Source organism: Schistocerca piceifrons, chromosome 5 (genome assembly GCF_021461385.2).
Source record: "Schistocerca piceifrons isolate TAMUIC-IGC-003096 chromosome 5, iqSchPice1.1, whole genome shotgun sequence".
NCBI lineage: Eukaryota > Metazoa > Arthropoda > Insecta > Orthoptera > Acrididae > Schistocerca > Schistocerca piceifrons.
In genome coordinates this window covers 348,231,054-348,250,752 of record NC_060142.1, presented here as the reverse complement: position 1 = coordinate 348,250,752, position 19,699 = coordinate 348,231,054, and the positions used below count along the sequence as shown (strand labels likewise).

The window sequence follows — 19,699 nt, the reverse complement described above, 5'->3', positions numbered from 1 at the left end:
CCACCTACAACACAAGAATCCAAAACAGAATGGGCAAATACAGAATGACTATCAGGTGCCTACTATTCACTTCATAATGACTGGCCCCTGGCTGCGAGCTCATGTTCTGGAAACATTGCGCAACAAACATAATTCTGTTGTATCTTACTGGAACCACGGAAATATCTAGTTTTATTTTGTATGTGAACATCATATTTTGGCTGGAAGGGGGTGACCTAAGCAGAAACATTTAAGACAAAGAATCCCTTTTTGAGTTCTTTTTGGCAAGTGTCAACTTTAAAGTGTCACAGAAGCAACATTGCAATTATGTGAACAATTTACTTTTCTATTGTGCTGAAGGAAACATGGATGTAGAGCTTGAATGTTGGTTACATCATGTATCATTACTAATGAATAATGTCCATAGTTCAAGTTAAGAGCTCATAAAGCAGCTGCATTAGTAGCTGCAATCTATGCAAGGCTTTGATTGGTCTTAGTTGTCATATCAGTGTGCCGTCACTTTTATAATGTGCAATAAGTGCCACTTCCGCCAGTGAATAGTGGCAAATTTGTTTTCAGGTTCTAATACAGCACTGCCAAATTCAGTGGCTGTTGCTTGTAGAGGACATGACTCTTCCTTTTCAGAAGCTGTAAAATGGGAAATTGTTTATGAATACCCAATATACAAGTAGCACTCTATTGGAGCAATGAACAATGGAAAGAGTTCCACATTTGTAACAGTACATGAAGACATGCGCTGTGATGTGCAGCAATGAGCTGGAATAAATTTACCTCATCAGAATGATGAATCACAAAAATAAATAAATAAAAAATAAAATAAAACTACTTTTATTACTTTTGGCTCAAATGGTTCAAATGGCTCTGAGCACTACGGGACTCAACTGCTGAGGTCATTAGTCCCCTAGAACTTAGAACTAGTTAAACCTAACTAACCTAAGGACATCACAAACATCCATGCCCGAGGCAGGATTCGAACCTGCGACCGTAGCGGTCTTGCGGTTCCAGACTGCAGTACTTTTGCTGCTGACTGACATCCCTCCACTATTTTAGTTACCAACTTCTTTAACACCCTTTCTGTGTATCTGTTTTCAGTATCACTGCAGTCCTCCAGATAATCTGGGGAATTCTTTGCAGAGTGGAATAGCAAAGCTGTATTTTATCAGTTATACTGAAAGTCTTGTTTTATCTTGTTTTTCTTTGATGACACCGAATTTGCAGAGTGCCAGAGGTGACCGTAGGTGTTTAATTTTCTTGTCCAATAAGTGAAATACTTTCTTACAGATGGTATGTTAGTAACATGAAGTGTCATTGTGAGTGTTCCAGTAGACTTGTTAATTCCTCTAAGCTATGGTAACAAATGAAAGATGTACACTGTTACTTTCCAGTTATTTAGTAATGAAATCCTCCTCCTACTTCATACTCGGATTTTGTGATATTGAATTTATTATTTGTGTTTCAGATCCTTATCTATAACAACCACAGATCAGTTAGGTAAGCTTGTGAGGATGCTTCTGAACCACTCTTCATAACATCTAGCATTGTTCTCAGAATGGTAATCTGTACACATCTGTGCCCAATATAACAGAGGCCAACACTTTGCATGAAGCCGTCTTCATTTCCAGTGTTGCACATTATATCTCTCCTTCCATGTGTCATAATTCCACTCCTCCAGTCACACTACTTTTGAACAGTTCCTCTGGGATATCACCTACATTTTTGATGCATAAAGCATATTCTCTTGTTGTTACACAAACTTTCTGGAATAGTTTACACCACTCCAAATCTCATCAGTGCAATAAACAGTCCATCCAGTATGTCAGCATCATTTTTAATTTCCTACAAGAACTTTCATCTTTTTTTCTGCTGTTTATTTTCCACCAGCGCAAGGATTTTGTCCGACTTTTTATATCTGAAAATTATTTTTCCAACAACACATGAAAGTGTTTTTCTATTCAAGTAAGGAAGGTCTTCCACTTACTTTCCGCATAAAAGTACGGATTTTTCCCCTTGCAACTCCTGCAAAAACTTGTTTATTATACACTTCTATTGTATACAGCTTATTAAAACAAAAACTTAAGTTTCTCAATATATTCTCGAAATTCTATTACTAGAACTGCTCACACCCTGTTCTGTGTTAGTCAGATAATAAGAATATGGCCTGATAATCATGCAGCTCTCTCAACTAATGCATGTCTACAAACATGTACAAGGCAACAAACTATATCATGATACGTCACAAAAGTACAAAACAGCAAATGATAGCATATTTGTTAGTTATCTGATAAGAAAAACTGATGTAAGCGTGACGAAAATTACAGAAAATTCAGCTCAGAGGTCAGGGAACATGGCTTCCATCAGAACACAAAAACTACCTAAATTAAAAATATGATATTAGTACTTATGTAAAAGTATGTCCTGAAAAACATAGCAGCTGCAAAATGCAACAACAGAACTCACATTTCCACCTTTGGTCTTATTCATATGATTAACCAAAAGGCAAGTTACAACAATCTACATTTGACACTATTATGACAAAACAATAAACTGGACAGCAAATCCAACCGTAAATAGAGAATTGTTATATCCTCGAACTGTCCACACAAGACTGTTGTCAAAAATATGGTCGATCAATTGTGGTTCTCCAAAACTGAAAATTCCAACAAATGCCCGAAAAAGCATGCTGTCATCTAAAGATTTCTATGTATGTTGCCCCCATTCCAACCAAAATATGATATTTACACATCAGGTGAAAGAGGTAGGAAAGGTGTGACAGGAATCCGTCATTATGTAATAAGCAACAGAAAAAGTGTTGTAGCAACTTGCAATATCCCATGTTTCTGCATTTGCCAGTAAATCAATTGCAGCAACAGATTTATCAAATCTGTTACACACCTATAGCACCTCTAACTCCTCCTCATAAGAAAGCTGCTTAGAGAGGAACATATCCCTTGTCACAATGCAGAAATCTGCATAATAGAAAAAAATCCCATATACATCTTAGTTACTACGCATATCTCAAAAAGAGGTGGGCCTGTTCAGTTACCTTGTGACTTGTTGCCAACAACTTTTCATTTGTAGAAGCTGCAACATTATTGACTTCTGGAATGTCTTCTGCTGTCTAATGACAGAAAGAGGATATTATGACCAAAAAAATATATTTATCTTAAAAACAGCATTTATGTGATCCATTCTCTCAAAACAGAGCAGCCAATTCACATTCACAGTTTTAATTCCAATTAAGCCATTACATACAAAATTCCAAGTAGCATTATATTTGTAAAAATGAAATAGATATAACTTTTAACTCAAGAACATGTTTTCCATCATAAAAATGTGAGATTCATTGTCTCCCAAAACCTCAGAGATCTCCAAAAATTATATTAGAAATTACTAGTGTGAGTAGAACCACGTTCCAGCAGCAGTATTAACATTGTAAATGTTTTGGAGACTACATATGTAAAAGAATATTGGACCTAGGAAACTGACCATTTTTACTGTCACATATGTAACTGTATCTTCCAGAGTAACATACAATAAAACAGATACAAGCTTCAAGACTCATTTTCTACGTTTAATTTACTTCTTTGATAGATTACAAATTTTTAAATAATGATGACAGAAAGTATAATTACCCTTCCAAGAAAAAAGTGAGAGGTAAGTTACTGAGCAATTTCTTTCACTTGAGCTTCCAAAATTTCTTGCTCACTCAAAAAACTAGACATGTTTGTAACACATAACACAATTACAGCAGTGAAACCTAACCAGTACATACATGAAATTATGTCAATATTATCTACATCTTATCTAAATGGGCACTCTTCAAATCACATTTAAGTGCCCAACAGAGGGTTCATTGAACCACCTTCACAATAATTCTCTATTATTACCATCTCACACAAAACGTGGAAAAAATGAATACCTATATCTTTCTGTGTGAGCTCCGATTTCCCTTATTTTACTATGGTGATCATTCTCCCTATGTAGGTCAGCATCAACAAAATATTCTTGCATCTGGAGGAGAAAGTTGGTGATTGAAATTTTGTGAGAAGATTCTGCCACAATGAAAAATGTCTTTGTTTTAATGATGTCTACCCCAAATCCTGTATCATTCAGTGACACTCTCTCCCCTATTTCACAATAATACAAAATGTGCCGCCCTTCTGTGGACTTTCTCAACGTACTCTGTCAGTCCTATCTGCTAAGGAGCCCACAGCGCAGAGCAGAATTCTAAAAGAGGACGGACAAGTGTAGGGTAGGCAGTCTCTTTCATAGATATGTTGCATCATCTAAGTGTCCTACCAATAAAGTGCAGTCTTTGGTTAGCCTGCCCCACAACATTTTCTGTGTGTTCCTTCCAATTTAAGTTCTTCATAATTGCAATTCCTAGGTATTTAGTTGAATTTATGGCCTTTAGAGTTGACTGATTTATCATGTAACCGAAGCTTAACAGATTCCTTTTAGCACACATGTGGATGGCCTCACTCTTTTCGTTATTTAGAGTCAATTGCCAATTTTTGCACCATACAGTTATCTTTTCTAAATTGTTTTGCAATTTTTTTTGATCTTCTGATGACTTTCTAGTCAATAAATGACATGGATGCTCAGATTGTCTCCTAAATCATTTATATAGATAAGGAACAGCAAAGAACCTATAACACTACCTTGGGGAACGCCAAAAATCACTTCTGTTTTACTCGATGACTTTCCGTCAGTTACCACGACCTGTGACCTCTCTGACAGGAAATCATGAATGCAGTCACATAAAGGAGACTATGTTCCATAAGTACGCAATTTCACTACAAGCCACTTATGTGGTACAATGTCAAAAGCCTTCTTTAAATCTAGAAATATAGAATCAATTTGACATCCCTTGTCAACAGAACTCAACACTTCGTGTGAGTAAAGAGCTAGCTGTGTTTCACAAGAACAATGTTTCCTAAATCTGTGTTGACTGTGTGTCAATAGACCATTTTCTTCGATGTAATTCATAATGTTTTGAAACAATATATGTTCCAAAATCCTGCTGCATTTCGACATTAATGATATGGGCCTGTAATTTAGTGGATTACTCCTACTACCTTTCCTGAATGTTGGTGCGACTTGTGCAACTTTCCAGTCTTTGGGTATGGATCTTTTGTCGAGCCAACAGTTGTACATGATTGTTAAATATGGGGCTATTGTATCTGCATACTCTGAAAGGAACCTAACTGGTATACAGTCTGGACTGGAAAACTTTATTTTGTTAAATGATTTAGGTTGCTTCACTAAGAGGAGGGAGTTAACAAATGGATCAGAAGGCAAAAAAAGTAGGAATATAAAATTGAAAACTGGCAACACAAAACCTAACATCTAAATTCAACTAAAACTCATAAAAATAATCTAACAATGAGGAAAGATGATATTCATAAATTTATGATGACAAAAGCTGGATTTGAACTCAGTCAGAACACAACCTAACTTTGAAATCTAGTTTCATTTGTGGCTAAGAATGACAGAATATCAGTATGCCTGAAAGAAAACACTTAGGTTATCTGCTTTGGCCAACATACAATTTTAACCTACATTAAATGTTCACTGGAAGTAAAATAGTATATTCTAATCCAATCAAACATGTGGTTCCTGGAGAGGGGCAGCAGCCCTTTCAGTAGTTGCAGGGGGAGCAGTCCAGATGATAGACTGAACTGGCCTTGTAACATCAACCAAAATGGTCTTACTGTGCTGGTACTGCGAACGGCTGAAAGTGAGGGGAAACTACAGCCGTAGTTTTTCCCAAGGGCATGCAGCTTTACTGTAGGGTTAAATGATGATGGCATCCTCTTGGGTAAAACATTCCTGAGATAAAATACTCCTCCATTCAGATCTCCAGGCGGGGACAACTCAGGAGGACGTTGTCATCAGGAGAAACGAAACTGGCGTTCTGCGGATTTGAGTGTGAAATGTCAAATCCCTTAGTTGGGCAAGTAGGTTAGAAAATTTAAAAAGGGAAATGGATAGGTTAAACTTAGATATAGTGGGAATTATTGAAGTTCAGTGGCAGGAGGAACAAGACTTCTGGTGAGGTGAATACACGATTACAAATACAAAATCAAATAATGGTAATGCAGGAGTGGGTTTAATAATGAATAAAAAAAAATACATTAAAAAAAACAGGAATGCGGATAAGCTACTATGAACAGCTTAGTGAACAGATTCTTGTATCCAAGATAGACACAAAAACCATGCCTACCACAGTATAAGAAGTTTATAAGACAACTAGCTCGAAATATGATGAAGAGATTGAAGACATGATGTTATTCTATTATGGAGAGGAATTATAATCAAGTCATAATAATTAAATATATATTTCCAGAAGGATGTCAAACTATGAATGTAAAAAAAGTTACAGGATGATTTGCCTCTCACAGCAAATATGATGTGTCAACTTTGCATTTCTGCACGCTAAAGCATTTTTTCTGCTAATTCTGAGTAAGCGACAGAATAAATACCTTAAAATTGAAGTTTTGTGCCATATTTAAAGCATGATAGAAGTTATTCCCTGAAAACTTCAACTGTTAGGTGGTGGTTTATAATTTTGGTCCTTCACACTTGTTACTTTCACGTTCAATAAATGGTTTTGTTGGCATCCACTTTCACATGTTCTTTATCTATACATTCCTTAGGTCAGTGATTATTGCTAGTGCACTAAAATTGAGAAGCTGAGGTAACAGTTGATTCCCCAATAGTAACTCTCAGGCACATTGTACCTTAACTCAGGAACCCCACAGTTGCACGGGAAGTAGGTTTAATAAAGTAATCTACCTTTGAAACCTACAAATTAATCTTCCGCCAACAAAATATATTCCTCTTCTTTAAAATAATACTTTTTTATGCATTTGCTGTCTGCTTCACATCTCCTGTGCAGCAAGGTACATAAACTTAAGTATTAACTGTGTTTTTCTTACTTTTCACTTCTTTTTCCATGTGTTTTTGCTTTTAGTAAGCTTTAATTTTCGAGTACTAGTAATAGTGTTCCATAGATTTCGTGTTTGTTTTGAATACTGTCCAGAGACAGTTAGTGCTTATTTTCATTGTTTCCAACAAGAAGTGTCTAGTAACCACAGTTAAGTCAGCTATCAGCTGCCTTTAGTGAACTAGCAGCCTAGTTAAAAGTTGACTGCTTAAATCTCTACAGTAAATTGTTGATTTCTTAGGATGGATAGGATGTGTAACTGCTGTGTACGGATGCAGGAGCTGACTACTGTTCGCGAACAGCTGAACATGTTGATGAGCATGTTCAGCTGACTACAGGCTGCTGCCTCGGAGTGTAGCGGCAGTGAGGAGTCTGGTGCATCACATGGTACACCCCAGGTGATACATGCTTCACCCACAGTCCCTGCTGTCAAGACATCTTCGCGGGTATGGGGCACGGTTGGGCCACCCTCTCCCCAAGGGGAGTGGCGGGTTCAACGGCATTCGTGTCGCACGAGGCGGAGGGTCAATGTGGAGGCTGGTCGTGTGGCATCACAGACTCGCTCTGCCTGTGAGTGGACATGTGGCCGCTCCTTCAGCAAGGTTCGAGCAGGCACAAGGGGGGAGGGGTTCATTACTGATCGGGAGCTCCAATGTTAGGTGGGTGATGGAGTCCCTTAGTGAAATAGCGGAAAGGTTGGGGAAGAAGGCCAGTGTTCACTCTGTGTGCTTGCTGGGAGGTCTCATCCGAGATGTGGAGGAGACCCTGCCGGCGGCGATAGAGAGCACTGGGTGCACCCGACTGCAAATTGTTGCTCATGTCGGCACCAAAGGCTCCTGCCTTCTGGTTTCAGAGGTTATCCTCAGTTCATACAGGCAGTTGGCAGAGTTGGTGAAGGCAGAAAGCCTCACTCATGGGGTGGAATCTGAGCCAACTATTTGTAGTGTTGTTCCCAGAACCGATCGCGGTTCTCTGGTTTGGAGTCGAGTGAAAGGCTTAAACCAAAGGCTCAGGCGATTCTGCAGAGATCTGGGGTGCAAATTTTTCGACCTCTGCTATTGGATGGAGAAATGTAGGGTCCCCCTGAATAGGTCAGGCATGCACTACATGCAGGAAGCGGCTACGAGGGTAGCGGAGTACATGTGGAGTGCACATGTGGGTTTTTTATGTTAGAGAATTCCCTCCCTAGGCCCAACAAGACACCTCCTGACATGCAACAGGGAATGACAATATTAATGTGGTAAAAGTAAACTGCAGGAGCGCCTACAGAAGGGTCCCAAGGTCCCAGAACTGCTCTCACTAATAAACGGTCACAATGCCCACATAGTACTAGGGACGGAAAGTTGGCTGAAACCAGATGTAAACAGTAATGAAATTCTAAACTCAGATTGGAATGTATACCGCAGAGACAGGCTGGATAGTGAAGGGGGAGGCATGTTTATAGTGATAAAAAGTGCAATAGTATCGAAGGAAATTGATGGAGATCTGAAATGTGAAATAATTTGGGTGAAGGTCATGGTTAAAGCAGGCTCAAACATGGTAATTGGATGTCTCTATAGGTCCCCTGGTTCAGCAGCTGTTGTGGCAGAACACCTGAAGGAAAATTTGGAAAATATTTCGAGTAAACTTCCCGACCATGTTATAGTTTTGGGTGGAGATTTTAATTTGCCAGATATAGACAGTGAGACTTAAACATTTATAACAGGTGGCAGGGCCAAAGAATCCAGTGAAATTATTTTCAAATGTATTATCTGAAAACTACCTTGAGCAGTTAAACCGAGAACCGACTCGTGGTGATAACATGTTAGACCTTCCGGTGACAAACAGACCTGAACAATTTGAAACAGTTAACGCAGAACAGGGAATCAGCTATCATAAAGCAGTTACATTATTGGTGATTTCAGCCATAATAGAAATATTAAAAGAGATAGGAAGATTTTTCTGTTTAGCAAAAGTGACAAAAAGCAGATTTCAGAGTACTTTACGGCTCAACACAAAAGTTTTATCTCAAGTACAGATAGTTTGAGGATCAGTGGACAAAGTTCAAAACCATCATACAATATGCATTAGATGAGTATGTGCCAAGCAAGATCGTAAGAGACGGAAAAGAGCCACAGTGGTACAACAACCGAATTAGAAAATTGCTACGGAAGCAAAGGGAACTTCACAGCAAACATAAACATAGCCAAAGCCTTGCAGACACACAGAAATTACACGAAGCGAAATGTAGTGTGAGGAGGGCTATGCGAGAGGCGTTCAATGAATTCGAAAGTAAAGTTCTATGTACTGACTTGGCAAAAAATCCTAATAAATTTGGTCTTATGCCAAAGCAGTAGGTGGATTACAACAAAATGTCCAGACACTCTGTGACCAAAATGGTACTGAAACACAAGATGACAGACTAAAGGCTGAAATATTAAATGTCTTTTTCCAAAGCTGTTTCACAGAGGAAGACTGCAGTGTAGTTCCTTCTCTAGATTGTCACACGGATGACAAAATTGTAGATATCAAAATAGATGACAGAGGGATAGAAAAACAATTAAAATCGCTCAAAAGAGGAAAGGCCACTGGACCTGATGGGATACCAGTTCGATTTTACACAGAGTACACGAAGGAACTTGCCCCCCCCCCCCCCCCCCCCTTCTTGCAGTGGTGTACCATAGGTCTCTAGAAGAGCATAGCATTCCAAAATATTGGAAAAGGGCACAGGTCATCCCTGTTTTCAAGAAGGGATGTCGAACAGATGTGCAGAACTATAGAACTGTAACATCGATCAGTTGTAGAATTTTGGAACACGTATTATGTTCAAGTATAATGATTTTTCTGGAAACTAGAAATCTACTCTGTAGGAATCAGCATGGGTTTCGAAAAAGACAGTTATGTGAAACCCAGCTTGCGCTATTTGTCCACAAGATTCAGACGGCCATAGACACGGGTTCCCAGGTAGATGCTGTGTTTCTTGACTTCCACAAGATGTTTGATACAGTTTCCCACAGTCGTTTAATGAACAAAGTAAGAGCATATGGACTATCCGACCAATTGTGTGATTGGACTGAAGAGTTCCTAGATAACAGAATGCAGCATGTCATTCTCAATGAAGAGAAGTCTTCCGAAGTAAGAGTGATTTCAGGTGCACCGCAGGGGAGTGTCATAGGACCGTTGCTATTCACAATATTTATAAATGACATTGCGGATATCATCTGAAGTTCATTGAGGCTTTTTGCAGATGATGCTGTAGTATATTGAGAGGTTGTAACAATGGAAAATTGTACTGAAAAGCAGGAGGATCTGCAACAAATTGACACATGGTGCAGGGAATGGCAACTGAATCTCAATGTCGACAAGTGTAATGTGCTGTGAATATGTAGAAAGAAAGATCTTTAATCATTTAGCTACAATATAGCAGGTCAGCAACTGGAAGCAGTTAATTCTATAAATTATCTAGGAGTAGGCATTAGGAGTGATTTAAAATGGAATGGCCATATAAAATTAATCGTTGGTAAAGCAGATGCCAGACTGAGATTCACTGGAAGAATCCTAAGGAAATGCAGTCCAAAAACAAAGGAAGTAGGTTACAGTACACTTGTTTGCCCACAGCTTGAATACTGCTAACCGGTGTGGGATCCGTACCAGACAGGGTTGTTAGAAGAGGTAGAGAAGATCCAATGGATAGCAGCGTGCTTCTTTACAGGATCATTTAGTAATCGCGAAAGCATTACGGAGCTGATAGATAAACTCCAGTGGAAGACTGCAAGAGAGATGCTCAGTAGCTCGGTACTGGCTTTTGTTGAAGTTTTGAGGACATACCTTCACCGAGGAATCAAACAGTATATTGCTCCCTCCTATGAGTATCTCGCGAAGAGACCATGAGGATAAAATCGGAGAGATTAGAGCCCACACAGAGGCATACCGACAATCTTTCTTTCCATGAACAATACGAGACTGGAATAGAAGGGAGAACCAATAGAGATACTCAAGGTACCCTCCGCCACACACTGTCCGGTGGCTTGCGGAGTATGGATGTAAATGTAGATATAGATGTAGAAATTATCATATGCAAAAAATTTTCAAACCACAGATGTTTGTCTATATCTCGTTGCCAATATGAACTTGGCATTTCACAAACAACACATTTGTGCCAGAACGAAGTTTTCACTCTACAGCAAAGACTGCTGATACACCACTTCCTGGCAGATTAAAACAGTATGCACAACTGTGACTCTAACCAGGGACCTTTGTCTTTGACAATCAAGTCCTCTACCAACTGAACTATCCAAGTATGACTCATGGCCCATCCTCATAGCTTTCTTTCTGCTAGTAACTCATCTCCCAAGCTTCACAGGAGTTTTTCTGCAAAACTTGGAGAAATAGCACTCCTGTAAGAAAGGCTATTGTGAGGACATGGCTCAGCCACAGTCTGGGGGATGTTTCCAGAACAAATTTTTCGCTCTGCAGCACAGATTGCATTGATATGAAACTTTCTGACAAACTAAAACTGTGTGCTGAACTAAGTTTCCAACCTGAGATCTTTGCGTTTCATGGAAAAGTGCTCTATGCCCCAGGTTTGAAACATATTCTAGCACATAGTTTCAATCTGCCAGACTGTTTTACACATTTGTGGTTTGCAAACACACTCCTAAATAGAAAATATTATCACTATAACTTATGCTCAAATACTTGTGTTCAGTACTACTATCATGCTATTTTAATATACTAACTGTGAATTTTAACGAATGCTTAACCAGACAAATTCATGCATAAGCTGCAGCAAATTCAGTGGGAACATATCGTGCGATTATAACAATTGTGCATAACTGGTGATTTGCACACAGTTCACAGATAACAAAATAAGAAATATCCAAATGAAATTAAATATTTTGTTACACATTTTCTATCTTGCAAGAAGAAGTGCTTCATTCACTAATGCAAACAAACTAATCTGGTAAAACTACTGACTGTAAATGCAAGTAACTTATTACTGACTAAAAGGAATTGATCATCATCATCTCCTACAGGACTGCAAATAATACCATCACAGAAAAGGAAAATCTAAGTACACTAACAAACACATTGTTATATACCAAGGCTACTGAAAGTTTTTATGCTACAGGATCAAAAACATACTCTAGACGTCAGGTGTCTGAATATGATGGTATAGTACAAGTTCAAGGAATCAGTTAAGGTTTATGAATGCAGTTGTAATTGCAAAAGTTTAAACAGTAAGACCTCAGGTTACTGTGTGTGTGTGTGTGTGTGTGTGTGTGTGTGTGTGTGTGTGTGTGTGTGTGTGTGGGGTGGGGGGGAATTATGGGTGGGTGGGTACGTGCATGCAAGTCAATTCATAACTAAAACTATAACACTGTCTCAATATTTGCATCCTTGAACAGACTGAATGCAAAGAAAGTCATACATAATAGAAAAGCATGCGAGAGACGATTATCAGAAAATTTTCCCTTACATTATACTAATGTAATTGTATCATGTGTTGTATTATTCTGGTATTAAAGAAATATTATTGATTCATTTAAAAGAGTAACCTTTTATAAAGATAAGAAGTAATATTATCCATGAAAAATTGTATTTTGTTAATATTCTGCAGCTGATTAGAGATCAAAAATTCTTTAATCATTAAATATTTTGTACTTGGGTTCTGCATCATAAAGTTGGGTGTTGCATTGAGATGAAGAAATTACATAAGTATAAAACACATTGTTTCTTTGGAAATGTATACCAGTTTTCAAGAAAGTTATTCTCTTGTTGTAGTTAGTGAATAGAGCATGTAACAATCACAGTACCCTTTAGAAAAATGAACAACAGGGTGAAACATAGATCTATATTTTACAGAAATTTGAGAAAAAACTTTTTACATTGTTTTCAAATAGGAACAACAGTTACACAGTCTTAAAAACACTCAGATTTCTACAGCCATGACAAGTAAAGTAAGTATCTTGCAATGATGACAGTGGAGTGCCATAGAACTACTTTCATTCTCAGAGTAAATGAAAAAAGCGACTTTTATAATCTTATACAATATATATTATACTACTCTCACAAAAAGGAATACGTAGGAATACAAAGAAAAAGACACCATGGGCACTGCACCTAAATTATCTCCATTATATAATGTTGTTCTTCTGGTCATACTTCTTAGCTGCAACAGGCATAAGACGTGCTTTGTTGAGGCTGCACATTTTCGCGATTTTCACCGTAATAAACTCAGGCTGCAGTGTTCTTCTTTGGAATACCAGTGAAGAAGTGTGCACAGAATCAGCCAAGTGAAAAATCATGCAATATGCACTTTTATTTATATACAAAAGCAAACTTCAGAATTTTCCTTTGTATGAGACCACGTGTACAAGAACTGTGTACCAATTCAGAGTTCCGGATTCACTTATTTTACTGATCATGTCGCTTCTGCATAATTTTATATTGATTGTATCAACATCCATTTGTATTGTGATACATTGTGAAATACTGAATATTTGCGAGTGTCGCAACAAACACGTACTGCTATTGTCAATAATAGGCTTGAACTTAATTGTGTTCTTTTAAAATTTTTGAGAACAGAGGCCTATCCTCATTCAAAACAACTGTTCTCTAATTTCATTGCACAATTATGTGAAAAACAGGTTATTTTTGAGAATTTTCAGATGCTTACAAAACTTTATTTTTGTAAGTTTTCGATGTGTAATTTATTTCATAGCAGATCAGCACTTGTGGTTCACAGTTCTAGCAAGAATACATCACCCCTGTTTTCATTGTATACCAACACAAATGAAGGTGTATTTTTGAGAATTTTCAGACGCTAGCGTTGTTCTTTGCATAATTAATGAGCAATTTGTAGTAAATCAGCATTTGATTTAGTTGCAGATAGTCTAACTAACATAATATGTTACATCTAGTTTCCCTTAAAGAGGAGTAGCCACACAAGTTATCTGCATCTATCATAAATAACTCTATATTTAAGTTTGTGAACAACTATATCAACCTCAAAGGAAACTAGTAATTTTTACCACAGGTTTTTGTATTGCCTTAATAGAAATCTTATTTTGTTATTTCCTTCCTCTTAGCTCAACTGATTAAAAGATAGTCAGCGGGCTTAATTTAAAGTTATTTGTTCACTGCCTTGTAATACAATACACCAGTCAAAATGCAGTCCCATTAAGAATGCTGTTCTCAAACATGGGATTAATTGGTTGAAATTCGTAAGCAGCTGGAAACGATTGACAGTTGCTGCAAGTCAGTGTGTTGGAAGAGCTCCTGAGATTTGTGTACCTGTGATACCCATACCACAGATACCTCAAGTACTATCCTCTCCTCTGGATCCTGTCACCTCTGCAGAAAGTACAGGATCTACCATTACTCATCCACCTGACTGCGAGTGGCGTGTCAATGGTAGAGCTAGGTGTCCTGTACAGGGTGCATGGGGACCAGGAAGGACTCAAGGTACTGTACCAATCCCTGTAACCAACAAGTTTGAGGTGCTCTCTCTCTCTGAAACTGAAACTTAGGCAGTGGGACTCACTTCCAACTGTTTTGAGGAAACCTGTTTTGTCCAGTGTCGAGAGAAGGCGAACACGAAAGGGTAGGTGTAAAAATAATGTTCAATAGTAAAGGCTTCAAAAAATATAGACCTACAACATATGATCGCACAGATATGCTTACCATTTATCCAGTACAAATTGAGGCATGTTCAGAAAGTACATGTACACTAACCGTAACAGGTTGTGGCCTTTTGTTTTTTGAGGGTTGGCAACACCGAGTAGTAGAAGGGGATCCCCTGACCAGAGCAAACATCACAAGAACATGGTAGTACACAAACTCTAGTTATAGTGTCCAGCTGCACAAAAGATGTAGGTAAAAAATCCCATCATGTGTGAGCCACATGCTGTGATCCACTTCCTAATCGTGGAAAGAATAGCACTTAATGAAATTTTTTTATGAATCAAAATGGTTTGTGGCAAAGATGTTATGAACAGAATGAGTGTGTTAACATGGTGTAGAGAGTTTAGTGGAGGTAGAACAAATGTTCATGATGAACAGAGGGTTGGAAGACCTACTATTTTGACTTGAGTTGGTGCAAAAAATGGATGAAATTTCTGCAATGTTTACACAACTCTGAAACTCTCTTATACGAGACACTCACAGAAATGTTGGGATACTGGAAACAGTGTGCAAGATGGGTCACAAAACACCTGACAGAGGAGCACAAGAAAAATAAAGTCAATAGTGCATGCGAGTTTCTTGAGCAAATTAAATTGGAAGGTGAGGATTTTCTGAGCTCTATTGTGACCAGAAATGAAATTTGGGTGACTCATTACATGCCTGAGGCAAAAAGACAGTTGTCACAGTGGCATCACACCAATTCCCTATCTGCAAAAAAATTCAAACCCATAGTTCTGGTCAAAAAAATCATGGCCTATGTGTCTTGGGGCTGGACAGCATCATTTTGGTTGAATTTTAGCATCAGGGGGAAAACATCAATGCACAACTATATTGTGAGACCCCGAAACATTTTAAAAGGAGTATTCAAAACAAAATGAAGGGTATGCTGACAAGAGGAGTGCACTTGTTGCAAGGCAATGCCCATCTTCACATAGCCTTTTAGCCACCAATGCATCCTGGGACTCATTTAGATGGGATGTTTTGAACCACCCACCATGTTCCCTTGACTTGGCACCTGCAGATTATCATCCTTTTCTTCTCCCTGAAGGCACACAAGAATAAATTTTTAATTGATGAGAGGTTCTGAAGTGGGGGAAGGATCTGACGGGAGAATTCTTTGAGGAGGTCATAAAGAAGCTTGTGCCACAGCTTATCACATGTACTGAATGGGATTGCAATTATGTGCAAAAATAGTCAACAAGTATACCCACAATATCCTGTAAGTTTTTCAGTACAATTTTTCAAAAAAGAATGTAAAAATCTAGTACACCTACCTTCTGAACATGCCCCGTACTAAAAAATTTTCATTAGAAAACAATCAAAATCATCTCTTACAGTGCTACATAACATTTTCATCTTGATGACTTGATTCAGTTAAAACTATTAACAAGTAACAAGGCTTAATTACATGTAAGTATATAAGCAGACCAATTCTTATCTTCAGGAGGTGCAACTCCAACAAAGCCAATAGATGCTCATATAAATAAATAAATAAATAAATAACAGCTCAGCTAACTTTCACAGCCAAAGAACATTTCCTCAGAGGAGAAAAGAGAACTAGCTGACAGGAGTGGGAGGTGCAGAGAATCTGAGTGATCTGTCCCTCCTGTCTCCCTTCTGTCTCAACTGTTTCCCTATTCTCCCCTGTAGAAGGAACAAATTGTTCTAAAATTTAGTACCTTTTTATGATCTGTGAGTTTATACCACATGTGCCTGGAATTCCATCTCATGAATTCAATTACTGGCCAGTCCCTCTGACTATTTGTGGATTTCAAAAATTTCTTATAGAATTTTCCTTTTCATATGAAGGAAAGGTTTGGACAGTTTTCTAACATTAAGTTTGACTATGAAAATGTATGCATTAACTTGGTATCATCTAAAAGATATATAATGACTTTCATAACTTTAACATTACCAATATTTCTTATTGAAACTCATACACCATAGAATATGTTCACGAGTACATTCTAATCTGAGGTATCTGCTGCACAAGGTAATGATAAGTAAGCATTATCGATCATTACAAACTAGGAACAACAGGTGTGATTGTGTGACCACACTGTGGTATCATTAATGAAACTGGTTGCTACAGATTTCACATTCTCTCAAAATTAGCCAATACATTACATAAAATCTTACTGCAGGATGTGGAGGCACCACAAAAATACGGAGCTAGTGCCACTGAATAATAAGTTGTAACTACAATTGTTTTCCTATATTCTTATTAGTAAAAATATATGATACAAATTTCATAGTACTGTGATCCCTTATTTTTAGTACTGCAATTTTTCCATTTAGTAGTGTACGTAAAACAGTAATCACTAGGGACCAGAATAAATAACTTCTCTTTTTTTGGCAAAATTCACACTTAAATTTTTGTTTGTTTGTAAATGATTAGACATACAAATTTAAGGATGAAGCCTTTTGATATTTATATGCAGTAAATAAAGCTTTTCCAAACTATACTTCATAAAACAGTTCATCTGCGTGCAACTGACTAGAAAATAGTATTTATTAGGTAATTTCATGTTTTTGTATCTGTATTCGCATTTATTGCAAATGTAAAATTTTCAGGTCCCTAGTAGTCACTTCTTCAGAACATAAATATATGTAAATAAGTATTATATACACAGCCAAAAAAAAACATCCAGAGTGAAGCACCCAAATGCATGGTCGGATGTCACTATAGTTTCATGCATTTATACATCCTTGGCAGGTATGTAAATGATTAGAGTTGCAATTATCTCTGGCAGCTAGTAAGGCCCCAAGAGGGCATTAATCTTGTCCATGATTCCATGATTTAAAGTTGTTACCAGGTTACCAGACTTGGCAGCGTATACAGAGAGGGGTGTGAACAGCATCAGATATTGAATCATTACTGTGAACAATGCGGAAGTACTGAGTATTCATAAGAGAGGCCGTTATCAGCAACTACAAAGTTTAAAGTTTGAATGAGGCCTCATTGTGGGTCTCAATTTAACTACCTGGTCGAATCGTGCAGTATCCATATTTGTGGGTTATTTGGATGTGATAATTTGGATGTGACATTGCCCCAATGTTGGAGAGCACAGGAACGTTTGGGCAGGCATACTCATTGTCAAGAGTCTGGTTGACCACATCTGACCACCACAAGGGAGGATCGCTGTATTGTGCACCAAGTAGATCATAACACTTCACATCTGCACCTGCAATCCTAGAACAAGTAGTGGACTTTCTGCAACATGTTGTGTCATCCTGCACCATTGGTCAGAACTAACTGCAGCTGGAATGGTGAATTACCATCCCATGCATACGCTGCTGTTAACACTACAACACAAATGGCTGCATTTAGAGTGGTGCCATGACCAAGAAGAGTGGACTACTGACAAATAGTATTGAACTGTGTATTATGTTCAGCAATGAATCATGGTTCCACACTACCCTGGATGATCATCACAGGTGTGTATGGTGGCAACCTGGGCAAAAGTCACATCCTTCCAATGTTTTGAAGAGTCAAACCAGTGTTGCTCTCACATATGACAGTATGTGTTGCTCTCACATATGACAGTATCATGGTGCCTTTTTCAAAAGGACAATGCTCATCCAAACATGGCACATGCCTCTTTGAACTGTGTGCCTGATGTTGGGGTACTCCAGTACAATGTAAGGTACCCAGATCTGTCCCTGACAGAAGTTGTGTAGTACCAATTTAGACGTCAACTCTGTCCCATTGCCAGTATCCAGGATATCAAAATCCAGTTACAGTGGTTGAGGTTCAATTTGGCTCTGGAGAGTATACAATAACTTTATGGCACACATCCCAACTGAATCGGTGCATGCATCCAGGCAGGAGGGATTGCAGTGTTATACAGGTAAGTGGGCTCATATTGCCAAGTTCTTTGTAAATTTGGCTCGAATTTGTAATCACTGGAGTAACATCATACAACCTTACAACTTACGAAGTTTCATTTTGTTTACAGTGCCCCTACTGGGTGCTTCATTTCTTTTGTTAGGCTGCATATACTAGTTCAAAATTTAGCAATTACTGCTTACATTATACACATATTTTATGACCTCTGGTGCTTATAGGACAAACCAAATTGGGAATTATTTTATTTAACACAAACTGTTTTTATTTTCAGATAATCTGAACAGTGGGATAAAAATGGTTACTAATGAAATATCAGAAGGAAAGAAAAACAGATAGGATACACATAGGCAAACAACATTTACTACAATGAAATTTTCACTCTGCAGTGGAGTGTGCGCTGATATGAAACCTCCTGGCAGATTAAAACTTGTGTCGGACCAAGACTCGAACTCAGGACCTTTGCCTTTTGCGGGCAAGTTCTCTACCATCTGAGCCGCCCAAACACGACTCACGAGCCATCCTCACGGTCTTAATTCCGCCAGGACCTCATCTCCTAGTTTCCAAACTTCACAGAAGCTGTCCTGAAAAACTTTGCAGAACTAGCACTCCTGGAAGAAAGGATACTGCGAAGAAATGAAATTCTGGAAACTTCCCCCAGGCTGTGGCAAAGCCATCTCTCTGCAATATCGTCTCTTCCAAGAGTGCTAGTTCTGCAAGGTTTGCAGGAGAGCTTCTGTGAAGTTTGGAAGGTAGGAGACAAGGTACTGGCAGAATTAAGGCTGTGAGGATGGGTTGTGAGTCGTACTTGGGTAGCTCAGATGGCCCGCGAAAGGCATAGGTCCCGAGTTTGAGTCTCGGTCCAGCATACAGTTTTAATCTGCCAGGATGTTTCAACATTTACTATTTAGCGCATCATAACGAAACTTCACACAACAGATTTGTGCTTAATATATAGAAACACAGTCAACCTGTGATATCTACTTAAGATGAAATACAGAAGAAAGCAATTCTAAATTTTCAAACAATATGAGCACATCTATGGAACAGGTATCTTGGGTGCTACCAATTGTGAGCAATTTATTGTAACACATAATATGAAATCAAAACTGTGATCATACTTTGGAAACTTCTGCATTATATTCACAAGAGAGGATTCTAAATGTAAATTACAGTTCTGTGTTTGCATTACATTCTGAAGAGATGATCCAAACTGTAAATTACAGATTTGATGAATG

The 19,699-nt window shown here is 38.2% G+C and overlaps 1 protein-coding gene across 10 annotated transcripts in view; it reads right to left on the bottom strand.

Moving 5' to 3' along the window:
• LOC124798640 (FK506-binding protein 5) overlaps positions 1–19,699 on the bottom strand; it is a 218,372-nt gene that overhangs the window by 141,998 nt on the left and 56,675 nt on the right. For 5 of the 10 annotated variants that reach the window (XM_047262127.1, XM_047262128.1, XM_047262130.1 and 2 more), the window contains one exon: positions 3,044–3,118. The exons of the other annotated variants lie outside the window; for them this stretch is intronic. In XM_047262127.1, the coding sequence (XP_047118083.1) occupies positions 3,044–3,118 (75 nt within the window). The remainder of the gene's footprint in view (positions 1–3,043; positions 3,119–19,699) is intronic. 10 annotated transcript variants of the gene reach the window in all.